This window comes from Podarcis vaucheri (assembly GCF_965113315.1).
Source record: "Podarcis vaucheri genome assembly, chromosome: 10".
Taxonomy (NCBI): Eukaryota; Metazoa; Chordata; class Lepidosauria; order Squamata; family Lacertidae; genus Podarcis; species Podarcis vaucheri.
Genome location: NC_138748.1, coordinates 56,363,013 through 56,378,662, shown reverse-complemented (window position 1 = coordinate 56,378,662; position 15,650 = coordinate 56,363,013). Strand labels below are relative to the sequence as shown.

General features: G+C 41.0%; 1 protein-coding gene across 13 annotated transcripts in view; it reads right to left on the bottom strand.

The window, feature by feature from the left end:
- ERC1 (ELKS/RAB6-interacting/CAST family member 1) overlaps window positions 1-15,650 on the bottom strand; it is a 159,331-nt gene that overhangs the window by 139,457 nt on the left and 4,224 nt on the right. For all 13 annotated transcript variants that reach the window (XM_082240419.1, XM_082240417.1, XM_082240418.1 and 10 more), the window contains exon 2: window positions 10,440-11,259. In XM_082240419.1, the coding sequence (XP_082096545.1) occupies window positions 10,440-11,108 (669 nt within the window). In that variant the 5' untranslated portion in view covers window positions 11,109-11,259. The remainder of the gene's footprint in view (window positions 1-10,439; window positions 11,260-15,650) is intronic.

The window sequence follows — 15,650 nt, the reverse complement described above, 5'->3', positions numbered from 1 at the left end:
GACCTGTTATTTGTATGGAAATACAAGAGCTATTTCTGTAGTGTTTGAAAGCTTCATTTAGAAGCAAAGCTATGATTTTAATAGGATTTAATCTATCTGGCAATCCCACAAATCAACTTACATTTAAAGAAGTTCTTGTGCTGAATTATCTCAAAGGCAGCAGAAAAGGAAAGGGATTAAAAATTCTGCATATAAGTAGCCTGCTACTAGTACATTTGTCAATTCTGTAAGGCTCAGGAAAATGACTCAGTTTGGTTTAAGGGCATACACGTCAGTGCATGAATAGAAAATACAATCACTATACATCCCACAGAGTGTAACTACAGGATGCAGGAAAGAGGAAGCAAAGGCAACTTGTTCTATTTATTTCTATTTTATTTACTAAATTTGTATACTGCCCTTCATGTGAAGATTACAGGGTGGTTCGCAACATAAAACTACAAATGCCCCAGTGAGCAGTCCAGCCACCAAATTTGGACCAGCTGAAGTTTCCAAACTGTCTTCAGAGGCACAACCCTACCTTGAGCCACTGTGATTGGGCACATCCCACACCTTTCAGTTTAAAAACAATAAAGTCCCAGTATTGAAAAACACATAAGTTAAAGCAGGTTCTCACAGCCAAGATAGTCACTGGCCTCCTCAGCAGCCTCAGCTTTTGCAGCTGCAGTCAGTCAGGGCCCTGTCCTCCTAGGTCAGGTGGAAAAGGCCTGCAAGGCAGGAAGCAGGTCCCCCATATTTGCATAACCCTATTCCTGTGAATAATTTGTTTTAATTGTTTTTAATTCTGAATTTTAAATTGATGCAACCTGCTTGGGGACCTGCTAATGAAGGGTGGGTAATAAATTTAATAAATATTAATACCATTTATGAACATGCTTAACTCTATAATATGTGGGTTTTAAAAAGGCATTTTTGTATTTTTTTTAGCTGAGAACTATATTGCAAAAATCAGGTAAGTACAAAAATTTCCCCAATAACTATTAGGAAAATGGTTGGAATTGTCTTCCCAAAGAGATAAATAAAAATGTACAAACTTATATCCTTTCATTGGGCATTCATATGAAATGAACAGAAATTGTTTTAAATGGATCTACTAGGCAATGGTCCAACGTGTGTGTTGGTGCTGTGGATAACTGATGTTAAAGCAAAAGAAATTGCTTACAAAATAATGTATTTTTGGTATTATATTCCTTACAATTTGAGAAGGGTGTATATAGTTCATGAGGTTCAAAATGTTGACAGAGTGATAATCTGATTTATCAACTTTACTTGGGGCCAAGTCCACCAAATGTGCTTAAAATAATTGCTGCTTAAATGATTGCATCAAGTGGACTGGCTCTGGAAGATATGATTCTTTGAGCCCAATGTATCTGTGAAACTTTTGTAAGATGAAGGACCCTGCTGGATCAAGCCAAAGGTGCAACTGGTCCAACATCCTAGTTTCACCAGAGGCCTGCAGGAAGCCTGCAAGCTGGAGATGAGCGCAACAGCACTCTGCCCATCTGCAATTCCCAGCAACTGGTATTCAGAAGCATTACTGCCATGGCTGTTCTTCATGAATTTGTCTAATCCTCTTTTAAAGCCATCCAGGTTGGTGGCTATCGCTTCCTTCTACAGGAGCGAATTCCAAAGTTTAACTATGCACTGTATGAAGAAGTATTTTCTTTTATCTATCCTGAATCTCCCCCAACATTCAGCTCCAGTCAATGTCCACAAGTTCTGACCATGCCTTTGTACAACGTATGATTTCTTGTCATATTGAGAATGCCTGATGTCCAAAGTCACCAAATATTTACTTCTGGTTCATTTACTTGCCTGGAAAACAGGCTTTAACTTTGTTTGATAAGATGTCATCAATTCAGTTTTAAGGGACTGAGAGAAGACTTTAAAACATTTATATTGTAGTACATTTATATTTCATTTTAAAATGAAGGCTAGTTTGAAAGATAATATAATTGATGTTTTAAAAATCCAAAACAAAACGTTAAAAATCATATTTTTAAATCTATTTTTTATCCACGCTAGTCTCTATAAAGGAAAGTGATGGCAAACAACAGTTCAATGACAAACATGGAACTTTGACAAAATGCTAATCAGCAGTATCTGAGGAGGGAAATCTATGACTGAGTACACCTGAGGAGATTACCAATATGCCAACATATGGACACTTTGTAGCATTATGTTGACAAGACCGTCTGCTGGTACAGATGCCAGATGAAGACACAGCATGGAACTTGTCAAATCACCACTGATAAACCGGGGGAGGGGGATGCCTTACATATTAAATTAAGTGTAATCAGATGTTCATGATCTGAAGACTAATCAGAGTCATAAAAGATTGAAAGACTTCATATCTAACAAATCCCTTTTACTTGCATTATTACTTTAAAAAATTGTAGGCTATTCCTTTCAAAAGATTGAAGGAGGACAGCACTGCTGAGGTGGGGGGAGAGATAACAACTTGGTCCTTGCATCAAAAAGAACACAAATAAATCGGTAGTATTTCTAGTCCAGTATTGACCACCTGGTCCACAATTACACAGAAAAATAAGAATGGTGCTTAGAAATAGTAAGAATAACAAACAAATATTAAATGAATTAAGGAAACAGAAGTAATTTGCTAAATGACAACCATGTTAGCCTGCTGTTGTAGTAGGTTTTTACACTTTAGAAACAAGAAAATGTAGCCCACAAGAGCTACCAAGGATGCCACAGATTCTGTCCTTCCTTGTTCTGGTCAGCATCCCGTTTGTCTTCTCTGGCTCAAGTGAATGAGCCTTATGGCAGGTGATGAGATCAAGTTCTAAAGATACTGATGGGGGAACTCTGAAGGAGTGTTTGGGGGTGGAACAAATTATGTTATCTTTTCTAAATATAAGGTAGCTGGGATTCCAGACTAAAACCAAAAGGGACAGAGAGGGCATGCAAGGCTGAGGTGGATTTGTATTTCCCCCCTCCTTTAATCTCCAAGCTTTCCAGCCACTGCTGAAGTCTGAACACTTCAACTTCTAACGTTTCAAACTGCTAGCTTGAAGTGTGAGAGACTAAATACTGATAAAAGAATAAATGAGAACTGTGAGGAAAACAAATGTAATGGTCTGTTGAAATATTCTGTTACAAAGATGGGAAAAATTCACTTGAAAAATGTATGCTTGTATCAAGAGATATTTTCTTATTTTAACACCTTTTATAATTTTATAATGTTATAAAATTCCTGCATCTAACTTCTACGGCTAAATGTCCTACTTCTCATCCTCTGCTATAATACTGTTACAGATCTGTGGTAACATAGGGCACCTATAACTGCTAGAGTTAATAAATGGTATAAAGTAATGAAAGGGTAGGATGTAGCCGTTTTTTGGACTACTGAAGGGAAGATGCCCGACCAGTGGTATAATACAGGCTAAGCTTCCTTTCTAGGCCAGGGCCTCACCTGGGATAGAAGCTGTTAAGCATGATGAAAGGTGTTGGTGGCTCATCACATGGAAATCCTTGAGTCTGTGCCAACGGAGGTTGCCAAGGTTATGCTGAGCAATGCCGTAGGTTACAGGAAAATTATCACCTCTGAAAACTAGGCTTGGAATAGCAAGGAGAAGGTGGGTGAGCAGACAGAAGGGGAAGAGATGCTTGGCAAAGGGTTTTCTGGGAAGGAGAAGCAGGAAGTGAGGAAGGCTCCATGTGGGGGGCTGAAGGGCAGATGCCATGCAATGCTGGCTGCGGAGGCTGCACTGAGAGGCTGGGGGCCATGACTGACTGCTGCTTTGGATCCAAGCTCACTGAAGTTATGAGAGGACCAAAGAGGGACATTATTTGGGTGTAATGTTTTGGAATCTTGCTACTGCTCAGCAGAGATTGTGTGTAGCACACAATCCTTGTAACAATATACAGTGGACGCTCAGGTTGCGAACATGATCCGTGCGGGAGGCACGTTCGCAACCCGCAGCGCTGCGTCTGCGCACGTGCGGGTTGCAATTTAGTGCTTCTGCACATGCACGACCGCCGAAACCTGGAAGTATCCCGTTCTGGTACTTCTGGGTTTCGGCACGTCTGTAACCTGAAAAAACGCAACCTGAAGTGTCTGTAACCCGAGGTATGACTGTACTTCTGAGAGAGACATTAACACAGGGCAAGATTGGCCATTATCTATTTCTTTGTTAGGTCTCCTAACTGGAACAGCAATTTACCATATGTTTTCTTGGCTAGAGTCCACTTCAGCTGTATAAGAAGTTTATTACTGTACTTCTTTACAGTTCTACAATACCCCACAGCACAGATCTGAGCAATACTCATGTGCACAGTATTTTAGACAACAGAGAAATAAAATCTGCAAAAGATTTGCAGGCGATGCCTCTCAGTATTATTCAGGGCACAAATTATCCAAGATTCATGAACAACTGAACAACTGAGTTGCCCTACTCCTAATGGAACCAGAGGGTGTTCATTGCATTCTGCTAGAAGGTACTAGTGGCAGACTGCATAACTAAGGTATGTAACAAACACCTTGTTGGTATTCTGCAGGAAACAACTTTCCATTCTTGTTTTCAGTTGCTTTCAACTGGCCAATATAAACCAGAGGAAGACTGTTACTTTCAGGCTAGCTGACATTCAGGGGAACTTGTATTGTATTACTGATCTTTTTCATGAGCTCTCTATAAGTTGCCAAGAACTCACAATGCCTCCAATGAACACTGGGGAACGGAGAAGAAACAAAAAGGAATTATGTCATTTCTGGCTTACGGCAAAGGCTCCTAAGAGTGAAACAAGTACAGTACCTATTTATCCCTCTGTCTCAGAGAACTCAAATAAAGGGACCTTCTCTTGTTTCATTTCACATTGGGAATTTACAGAAGGTAGAAGCAGAACAAGGCCTGTCACATGCAAAAGACTTAGGAAAAGGCTGGTAATAGCTACCTCTTAAGAAAAGTAAATGGCGTTTCCGTGCGCTGCTTTGGTTCACCAGAAGCGGCTTAGTCATGCTGGCCACATGACCCGGAAGCTGTACGCTGGCTCCCTCGGTCAGTAAAGCAAGATGAGCGCCGCAACCCCAGAGTCGTCTGTGACTTGACCTAACGGTCAGGGGTCCCTTTACCTTTTAAGAAAACTAAAATTTGTGGACCCCTGGTAATTGAATCTTCTAATATAGCCAGACCATTTAGTATATCAGTGCACAGTTCATTAATGAAATCAAACTGACATTTTGAGTGCAAAGACTGAATCTATGTGCCTGGATAATTGATCATGTGCCAATTTAATCAGTAAAGACAAGTCAGTCAACAACAAGAGGAAAAGCTACCTTGCTGCATGAGCAGCAGACAGTTCAGTTTGCAGGGGAGGGGCAGAGTCCACACACCAAGGACATGGGCGTGGAAATATTTTGGGGCAGAGGGCCAATAGTAGGTGGGGCCAGACCCACATACAGACCCTTAACAGATGCACAAAGCTATATCCAATGGAAACAGAAGCAAATATTTAATTCAAAGTAATTCCACTCGAATTTCACCTATTTTCTCCACAGACTTTTAAAAGCTTTCCAACACACTTTTATCTGTTGTGACAGAAAAAACAAGAACTACTCAGTAATCCCAGGAGAATGTAAACAATTTCAACGTACAGTTGAAATGCAAAGTCCTGCTTTCAAAGCCTCAAGCTTTAAAATTTAACTGCATCCCATAAACTGCATGTTTGCAGTTGCAAAAACCACACATGATGTTTTGTGTATTTGCAAATAAACGTCTACCTCTCTGCTTACATTTCCCCTCTCTTCTTGTAGAGGAAGGAGGTGCAACAGTTTGCACAACATTAAAGTCTGTTCCCGTCTCAGATGTTCTCTGCTAAATAATGGAGGGATGGAAGGCAGGACTGCCCCTACCACTTGGCAGAGGTGGCTGCCTCAGGCAGCAGATACTGAGGAAAAGGAGGAAGCTGTGAGGTGCTGGAGAACATAGCTCTCTATGCCATACAGCCTGCTCTGTGGCCTGAAGGAAGCCCACTGTCCTCAGGTTCATTTTTCATAATGCCAGTGCTGAAGTAAGATTCAGCCATCAGTTGGGTTGGCTTTTTTCCATGGAATAGTGGAGGTGCCATCTTGTCCTTTATGTTAAGCAGCAAAATGTTTTGGGCCAGCCCAAAGAAGGAGATCCAGAAGGTTAGATGAAATCCAGCTGCAGCCTGCATCCAGCAAGTGCTTTCCAATCCATGGAACTGACCCTTGAGAGCTAATTTTGAATGTTACCAGGGGGATCCCACTACTATCAGAAAGCAGTGTTTCTATTAATGATGAGTAATTGCATTATTTTGACTATAAATGCTGACGAAGTGGAGAATAGGGAACACTCATAAAACAAAGACTTGGGGCTCTCATGCTGCTGTCCACAAAGGGGTGTTCTTAGCTCCCCAAAACAGTCAATGTAAACTGCATGCAAATCAAATTGTGGCTCCATGGAGTCTTTACCCTACACCAGCCAACCTAATTAAAGCCTTGGGCTGCAGCTGTTCAGAAAGGGGTAGTCTGAAGCCCCAAATGTCCTCCATGGAGGCCACTCATGAGTCAGGTGGTGGTTCTGTAGAGTTACAGCTTTACGAAACCACCTTCCCCATCAGAAACTATTTCCTCCCTCCTCAATGTACTCACTTTACATGCTTCATTCATAGAATTACATAGCTGTGGAGTTGGAAGTAACCCCAAGGGTTGTTTAGTCCAATCGCAATTATTCCATTTTCCTAAATAAACAGGGTGTGAAAGGAACCCCATAACTTTGAAACTATGGATTAAGATACCTTTCACAATAAAAAAATGAGCTATTATGCAAGCAGGGTCTAGGAACTCAGGGTACAGACCTGTCTGCACACTGCAAATTCTACAAAGCAATCGCAACAGAGTTGTGTTGTGTGCTTGTGCATGAAGTCCTAAGGCAAGGTTCCTGCTAAGGTTCTAGGATAGGGATGTTCCTGGAGCTATGGCTCCCATCATCCCAGATCCCACAGCCCATCAGCTGGTTGAACTCATATATAAAATGACCCTGAATATTCACTTTTGCTTATATTGTTGGTACACTCATGTTTGGAACTGAGAAAGTCACAAACCTTGCACATCTAAGAGGAAAAAAGTATAGTAACCAGTTAAGATCTGGAATGTGTCCTTCAGTTATTCCTTGCATTTCTGCCAAGATATTATCCAAAAGCCTTGAAGATATATTTTTTAAATTATCAGATTAACTGATAGGCTGAAACGTGTTCGCAACTTAGTTCAAAGAAATCCCTAGTCCAAAGCCCTAGGTGGAAAAATCTGTTTATAATAAAATTTAGGTTGATCAGATTTATTCTAAAGGATACAAACGGACAACTGATATAGATGGCATAAAACAAGTTAATTAGAGGTGGACTAATTAGCCTGCCTGGTTTGTGTATCTCATTACATATTTCGCATTGCTTTTAAATAGTGCCATTTATTTTTTGGACTACAGTTCTACCGTCCTACCATTATAGTAGTAATTATAGTGGGCTCAGAAAATAAAGCTCTAGCAGTTTACTTAAATGAATAATTAGAATGGGTGTAAGGAATGACAGAAATAGGATATAGGAAAGCCAGCATACCCCCACCTCTCATTAAGTAAGAAACATTTTCAGTGATCCAACAAACAAACAAAAAACAAACAACCCCACAAACCAATCACATGTTTACATGCAAAGACAATTCTATTTTTTAAAGTAATATTCACTTTCAAAGTTCCAAAGCATCCTATTTATTCCAATTACTACAGTATTTAGATTTCAAGAGGTGTCATTTCAGACAGATTCCAAAGAAGTATTTGAAAAAAAAGGTTGGCCTTTCACAGCCAAAATTCTAATCAACCACAAAATGTTCACTAATTCTAGGGACAGTCCTTTTAAAATGTAAAATCATTCTTTTAGATTTTGCCCTTTATCCATGTATTATGAGTTATATCAGACTAAGTCAAACTTAGAGCAGACCCACTGAAATCAAGGCACTTAAGTCCACTGGCTTTAATGGATCTAATCCAAGTATGACTAACATTATTTATTAATTTATTGCATTTTCTCCAAGGAGCTCAAGTGGTTTACATGGTTTGCCCCCTCCTCCTATAACCCCAACAACAACCTTGTGAGGTAGCTTAAGCTGAGAGGGTGTAACCGGCCAAAGGTCACCCAGGGAGCTACATGGATGAGAGAGGACTTGAAAACTAGATTTTCCGGTCCTAGTCTGACACTCTAACCAGTATACCATACTGGTTCTCAACAATGCATATCACCCTATACTTTCCTTATCTGAACTGTGAACTAGAGAATTCTGATGCATACAAAATAAATTAAAAAATTGTTCAGTAGCACCTTAGAGACCAACTAAGCTTGTTCTGGGTATAAGCTTTCATGTGCATGTACACTTCTTCAGATATACTGAATGCATAGTTTGGAACTACATGAAGAAACTAGACACAGTCCTGCAGTTTATATTCACTCTCTCCTTCCTTAATACACCACTTACTCCTAGGTTCTTGACAAACAATTGTGGAGACTGACTAACTGGTCTGACACAATTCTCTCGATTAACACTAGCTCCTGTCAGACAAGAACTCCAACACTTGCAGATTAATTTTTAGCCAGGTAGGGGGCAGCTACCACAACTTGTCTGTTTTCCCCTTACTCCCTCCACCCCTGGTTGAATAATGTAGTATGAAAAATTATTTGGTTGTCAAAAGTATACAATAATCTTAGATTCAAAAATCAAAAGATTAATTCAAATTAAGGATGGGCATGAGGGAAAAGATAGCATAAAAAAGAAACAAAAAACCTTACACTAAGTTACAAAATCTTAAATAACAATTTCAAAGGCACTTGTGAGGAAGCAAGGATTAGCAGATTTCAAATTTTCATATAAAATAGTTTTCATTTTAACCAAGTGGAATTAGGGGAGGTGGATCTTCCATTCATTGTAGGGACATGTGAGGTTGGGTACACTTCTAGTAACAAGCTTTTGAATGCAGAGGAGCAGCCAGGGAAATGGGCCACTTGTACCTTTCAACAAACCCTGGAAGGCTGACATAAAAGGTGAGAGTAGGGAGAAATTTCCAGTCTACACCTGGTAGAAAACCACCAAGAGTATTTCTAGCCTGTGTGCATGAAGGATATTTGAAAGGTAATTGCTTTGGTTACATAAACAAATATATTCAACTGAATATGAATCTAGGCTTTATTCTGAAAATATTTTAAGACCTTGACCTTGTCAAAAGAAACTCTAACTATCTTTCAAAGGAAGTCTTTCATCAACTGTGCCCTACACATCTTAACAACATGCAAGGAGTATTTGCAAGATGTACATCTTAGTACAGTGGTGCCCCGCAAGACGAATGCCTCGCAAGACGAAAAACTCACTAGACGAAAGGGTTTTGCGTTTTTTGAGTCGTTCCGCAAGACGAATTTCCCTACGGGCTTGCTTCGCAAGACGAAACGTCTTGCGAGTTTTTGCAAGTTTGTTTCCTTTTTCTTAAAGCCGCTAAGCCGCTAATAGCCGTGCTTCGCAAGACGAAAAAACCGCAAGACGAAGAGACTCGCGGAACGGATTAATTTCGTCTTGCGAGGCACCACTGTATTAAAAAATATACCCTGCGGCAACAAATTTTATAACCAAATTGTGTATTATGAAGAAATACTTCATTAGATATGTGTTGGATCTACTGCCACTGGATTCAAGTGGATTTAACCAAACTGAAATGAAGCGAGAAAGGGAATAGTTTCTCTTCAGTTTTTCCATACTGTTTATAATTTTATAAGTCTTAAAATCTAGAGTCTAAATATTAAACCATATGTCACACAACAGTTTGACAAACCTCCAGGAATATTTGCTGAGTAAGTGTCTAAGTATTCCTAGTACCCAATACATCCAACAATTTCCACGTTACAAAGATACAAATCTTCTGCTCACTTCCTTACAGAGAACACTCGCAAAGAATCCTAGAATTATACTGGATTGAGCTGGAATAGTGAACTGATGGGAAAGGACTGGATGCTCTCCCCCCACTTCACTGTTCTCTTATGCCAGCGGTGTCCAAGTTTTTTTCAAAGAGGGCCAGATGAGGGCCGACCAAAGAGCCAACCACAGTTGTTGAGCTTTTTTAAGGACTGAAGTTGCTGGGCTTTTTTATTTATGAGGTTGAAGTCTTTGAGACCGACGGCCCGGATCAGGCCCCCAAGACGGACTCTGGACATGCCTGTTAATATAGTTGCAATGTGGATACAAAATCTGAAACAGGAAAATCACTTTTCCATGTTCCATGGTGCTACTTGGAACTGAATATACTGACTCTAGATCAATAGAATAATTTGTCTCAAGTTCAAGACTGCCAAGGGAAATTGTCTGAAAAACATTCATTAAAACAATTGTATCTACCCTCCCCTTGCAGAATTCTCTTTAGATTACTAACCTGGTTTTCTTCCTGTACAACTCGATACTGTTCTTTCCAAATAGTTATTTTGGATGCCTCATCTTTCCTCAGGGCTCTTTCCTTCTTGAGTTCAGGACTCCAGAATGTCTTGATACTGTTCATGGAGGAGCTAAGTTTACTTTCTTTCACCTCTACATCCTTGCGTAGTAAATCATTTTCCCGCAACACTTCCTTGAGCTGCGTCTGCAGGTCCATTATAGTGTTGTCCCTCGCCTGGCGCAGTGAATGAGGCACTGTGGATGCCATGCTGACAGGAGGAAGATGATGCTCTCCAAATGCTATAGTATCACTGGCAACCCCACTACTGGCAATGTTGGGGCTGCTGCCCATAGCAGTCATCCTAACACCGTAAGGCAGACGCCCCCCAGATCGTCCAAGAGTCATGGTGCTTTTAGGCGTGTCTGCACCCACGTTTTCATGGTCACTTAGGTACATAGGGCCCGAAGTGGCATAGGCAGCATTTAAGGATTGGATATTTTCCATAGAAAGAGTTTTGCCACTGCCACCCCCAGCACTACTTCCAGAACTGCCACCTGTGCTGTTGGTTCGACGATGGCCCAGCCGTGGCGACCGTGGCAGCCTTGGTGAACGCCCAGGACTCTGGCTACTTGGCTCAATTTTACCAACTGACCGAGCACTTCCATACATGATTGAATTTATGATACAAGGTAACCAGGTAAGGACGAGTTCCTCTTAAGTTTCTTGACTATAGTTTCTAGTCTACTTAAGGCCGATCACTGTTTATAGTAGGTACAAGCTTTCATTTCTGAAGACATAGTTTCTTGGAGCTGATCATCATCTGTAAGAGAAAGAAAGATATTCAGTTTCCATTCTCTAACAAGTGTTGGTTCCTTATTTTCTTTGAAGATTCAAACATGCAAATGGAAAAATGTCTCTCTGGTACTTCTGATTGCCCTTTCTGTTCATGCTCAACAATATGTTCAGGCTTCAAATTATGTGTTTGCCCCTTTGCAGTTGTGTGGTGGAATGTTACAGGGCACCATCTTATTCCAAGTGCTCTTTAATATCTATATGGAACTTCCGGGAGTGGTCATTAGGAGAATTGGGGCACCATGTCATGCCTCAGGAGAGACTGTGACCTGAATGCAATGGTGAGCTGCATGAGGACCAACAAACAGACTGAATCCTGGTGAAGGAGAGAATCGATGGGTGAGCAGCTCCCAGGTCTGCTGGTTCACCAGTTCTGGACAGAACTGCACCTGTTTCTTCAAAGAAACAGGTGCATAGTTTGGGGGTACTCCTAGATCCTTTTGGTGGCAAGGAATGCTTATTGGTATACCAACTATGCCCTTTCCTTACTACAGTTTTTATTTATTTTAAATTTATAACCTGCCCTCCTGCCTAAAGGAGCCCATGAACAGTCATAGGCAAAAAGGTTAACATTATCCCTGCTAGTTGAAGGGAAATCTAGTGTTTAATATAACAAGTGGGATGGACTTACTCTTCAGCAGGTCTATAAAACATAATGCCCAGAATCTTAATAGATTCCCTGGGGTTCCCAATGCAGTCACACCTACCACACTGGTCATTACAACATCATCAAGGCAAGGAAGCAATGCTCTTAAAAGGGAAAAGGGCTGAGCTACCAATAGTTGCAAGTGCATTCTTTGACATTAGCCTCTCCCTTAAATTAGCAGCCAGGGTAAAAGGGTGTGGGGTGTGCAGTCTGTCTGACAGGCAGAGAAGGGTGTGGAATGGGTGGTAGTTGCTTAAGAAGCAGACATGGGTGACAGACATTTAGGCAAATAGGATGTAGGGGAAATAAGTTTGGGATGCAAGGGGGTTTGGGAGTGCAGGTAGGGCACCCCCCAGTGAATTAAGTTTGATAACTATGGGTCACACTGAGCTATGCAATCCCTGATTGTTTGGGCTTTCAATGTGTTGTGCTGGTGCCCTTGATGAGTTAACCAGTAGTGACTGCAAATCCACTTCGGCCCAGCCATGTCTTTACCTGCCTGACACCTGATGGGGTGGCCTCACTTAAAACACCTCACAAACCAAATAGAGAGGGCTGGTAGGCCTGATTCAGCTCATAGGTTGGAGATCTTCCTATCCCAAGAATAGGACATGGGAAAGTGGTTTAGCTTAGAAAGAGCTAGGAGTCACAGGGTATGCTCTGACTGCAAAGGGACAATTATGTTGGTAAATGGATTTTGGCAGACAAGATATGGATGAGTGGCATGCTATACACGGAGCAATGGATCCAAACTACAAGAAAGAAGATTCCACCTAAACATTAGGAAGAACTTCCTGACAGTAAGAGCTGTTCGACAGTGGAATTTGCTGCCAAGGAGTGTGGTGGAGTCTCCTTCTTTGGAGGTCTTTAAGCAGAGGCTTGACAACCATATGTCAGGAGTGCTCTGATGGTGTTTCCTGCTTGGCAGGGGGTTGGACTCGATGGCCCTTGTGGTCTCTTCCAACTCTATGATTCTATGATTCTAGAATTGGATGACAAGGGTCTCTATACTGACCCTTTCCACCATCAAAATCAGTTACCGTATTTTTTGCACCATAACACTCACTTTTTTCCTCCTAGAAAGTAAGGTGAAATGTCTGTGCGTGTTATGGAGGAAATGCCTATGGATGGCATGCCTACAGATTTTCCTCCTCTAAAAACTACGTGCGTGTTATGGTCGGGTGCGTGTTATAGAGCAAAAAATACAGTATTTTTCTGTGAAGAATTATGTCTGACATTTGTTGAAAGATGGCTGAAAAAGTGTGGAAGAGTTCATCACAAGGTCAGAACATCTGTTGACTGGGAAGAAAGGAATGACACTGATTGCATTGTCTCCAGGTACAGACAGACTGACGACTGACTGTTAAACCAATTAATAAGAAAACTACCAGGTATTCAGAATAGTAGTAAAAATTTATCAGTATCACAGTGTTCCACTAAAATTGAGAACATCACCAACTTCCTCTGGAAGTTCACCATACTTCCCCAGATTTTGTGTGGTAAAACTCAAGTTGTGCATGCTTTATACCAAGGATGTGGGGAGGGGGAAAGCATGTGGGGAAAGAGCAGGAGACCCCAAAAAGCCACATAGGCTCCTACTGTTTCAAGGAATTTAAAAAGGCAATTCAGTATTTCCATAATCTATCCTATTTTTAAAATCAGTGGCAAAAAAATAATAATGAATCACATCCTGACAGCAGCAACAAAATGAGTGGTGGGTGCCATACCATCTGCCATGATGAAATGGGGGTTGGGTGGGATCCCTAAATATATAATTACATAAGAGAATGAAAAATTATTCCATAGCAAAAAAGGGAGAAAAAAAATCTGGGACAACCATTTAGGTCCTCCCATCAGATTTGTAATATAATAGGGATGAAATTTTGATCGCTGCTTAAATGAATTGGCCCAATTCAGTAAAACTGACCCATTACAATAGGCAATACAATTCCAAATCTTTTCTTTTAAAAAACCCAAAAAACCCCACCAAAAACTACACAGCAAGGATATAGACCAGGGAGAGTTGGGGAAGCCTTTTGGCTCAACAGGCCAGATCTTAATCCGTCCCCATTGCTGCCAAACATCTGTGACAGGTAGGCTGGAATGCGCTCAGTTCAAGCTCCAATAATCTGCAGTGGCTGGCTACACGTCTGAGTTCCTCATGGGGAACTCAGTGCAACTGACCTAGCTGGCTTGCTCTCACTTCAAATCAGCAATGTCGCAATTTGAAGCATACGTTAAGGTTTCCAGTCACACATTGGTAGCCACATCTCCACACATTCCTCGCTGGACATCATAGATGAAAGGAGGTAGATGTGGTTTGGGGGAAACAGCCTCACAAGCCAAACTGGGAACTCTGTTGGGTCAGATTTAGACTGCCATTGCAATTCTTTATCTGCCTGATCAGAATGAAGTCTCAATATCCCATTGAGTTCAATGGGGCTTACATCCAGATAAGTGTGTAGAAGAATGGGGTCTAAGTTAGTGTTACTGAAATCAATGGGACAAGCTAGTAATGACTTAAGCCCCACTGAGCCACATCACTTTTACTTTTGTCACCACAGCTATATATTTCAACTGCCATAAAACAAAATAAGAGAGGTCATACCAACTTCTTAAGAGCCACAAAACTAAATTAAAGAAGGGTTTTTTGGTTGTTGTTTTTTAATTCTTCCCTTGGATATATGTTGCAACAACATTTATAGAGTTGCTACATTTTGGTTCACATCATTCCAGGTCTCCCTACTTTACCAAGTATACACAGTGTTTGGAAGTTACAAGACTGCTACGTAAACTAGCTGAAACATAAGAATCTCTGCCCTCCTAACAATATATTTAAAGATGGAGAAGAAAAACATGGAACTACAGTCAGACATGGAACTGCCAACCCTGACAGAGGTGTTAGGAAGTGAGAGGATACAGTTCCTGCACAGAAATGCAAGTGTGACCTTTGCAATGCACACCACTTATTTTAATTCCAGGGCATGGTAACAGGTCCTTTAAACTGTCCTTCCAAATCCCAGTATCCACAGACCATAGAAAACAACTCTGAATGTCAGAACTATAGACGGAGTCACAACATTTTTTTAAAAAAATAAACCACCCTTGTAGTTTCCGAGAGAAAGCAGATTCACATGATATACAGTACTCTTCAACGGTTGATATGAGGAAGCAGACGGATTGGCAACCGCCCGTGTGCTGATAGATGTTCTACACATAAACTTACCACTGTAAGACAATGATAGGGACCAAATATATACCTCCAGGCCTCTCTGGACCTCAGAACTCACAAGGCCATGTCCACTTATGGCTTGTTCTTTGCCCTCCTTTAGAGTAGCAGAAATGTGACCTGAAACTAGCATAATACCTCTTGCTTGTTACCCCTGACACAAGGCCCTTTGGCTGAAAGAAATCAGCACCCTGCTGTAGGACCTACAGAGCCATTTTTCCTCAAAGCTTAGCTCATTTTTCCCTGCAAAATAGCTTGACCTTCAATAAATTATCAGATTAAAACATCCCACAAAGCTTTCTATTTTCCCTCATGAGAAGAAATCAGAAGCTATCTCACTTGTCTTCCTTCTACACCTTTACCAAATACTTACTGTATTTACTACTTATAGGAAGCAAAGATATTCAGGGACTGTTATGGCTGGGAACTTTTAATGTTTAGAAAGAAACTTGTGGGCAAACGGGCAAGAACAACAACAACAACA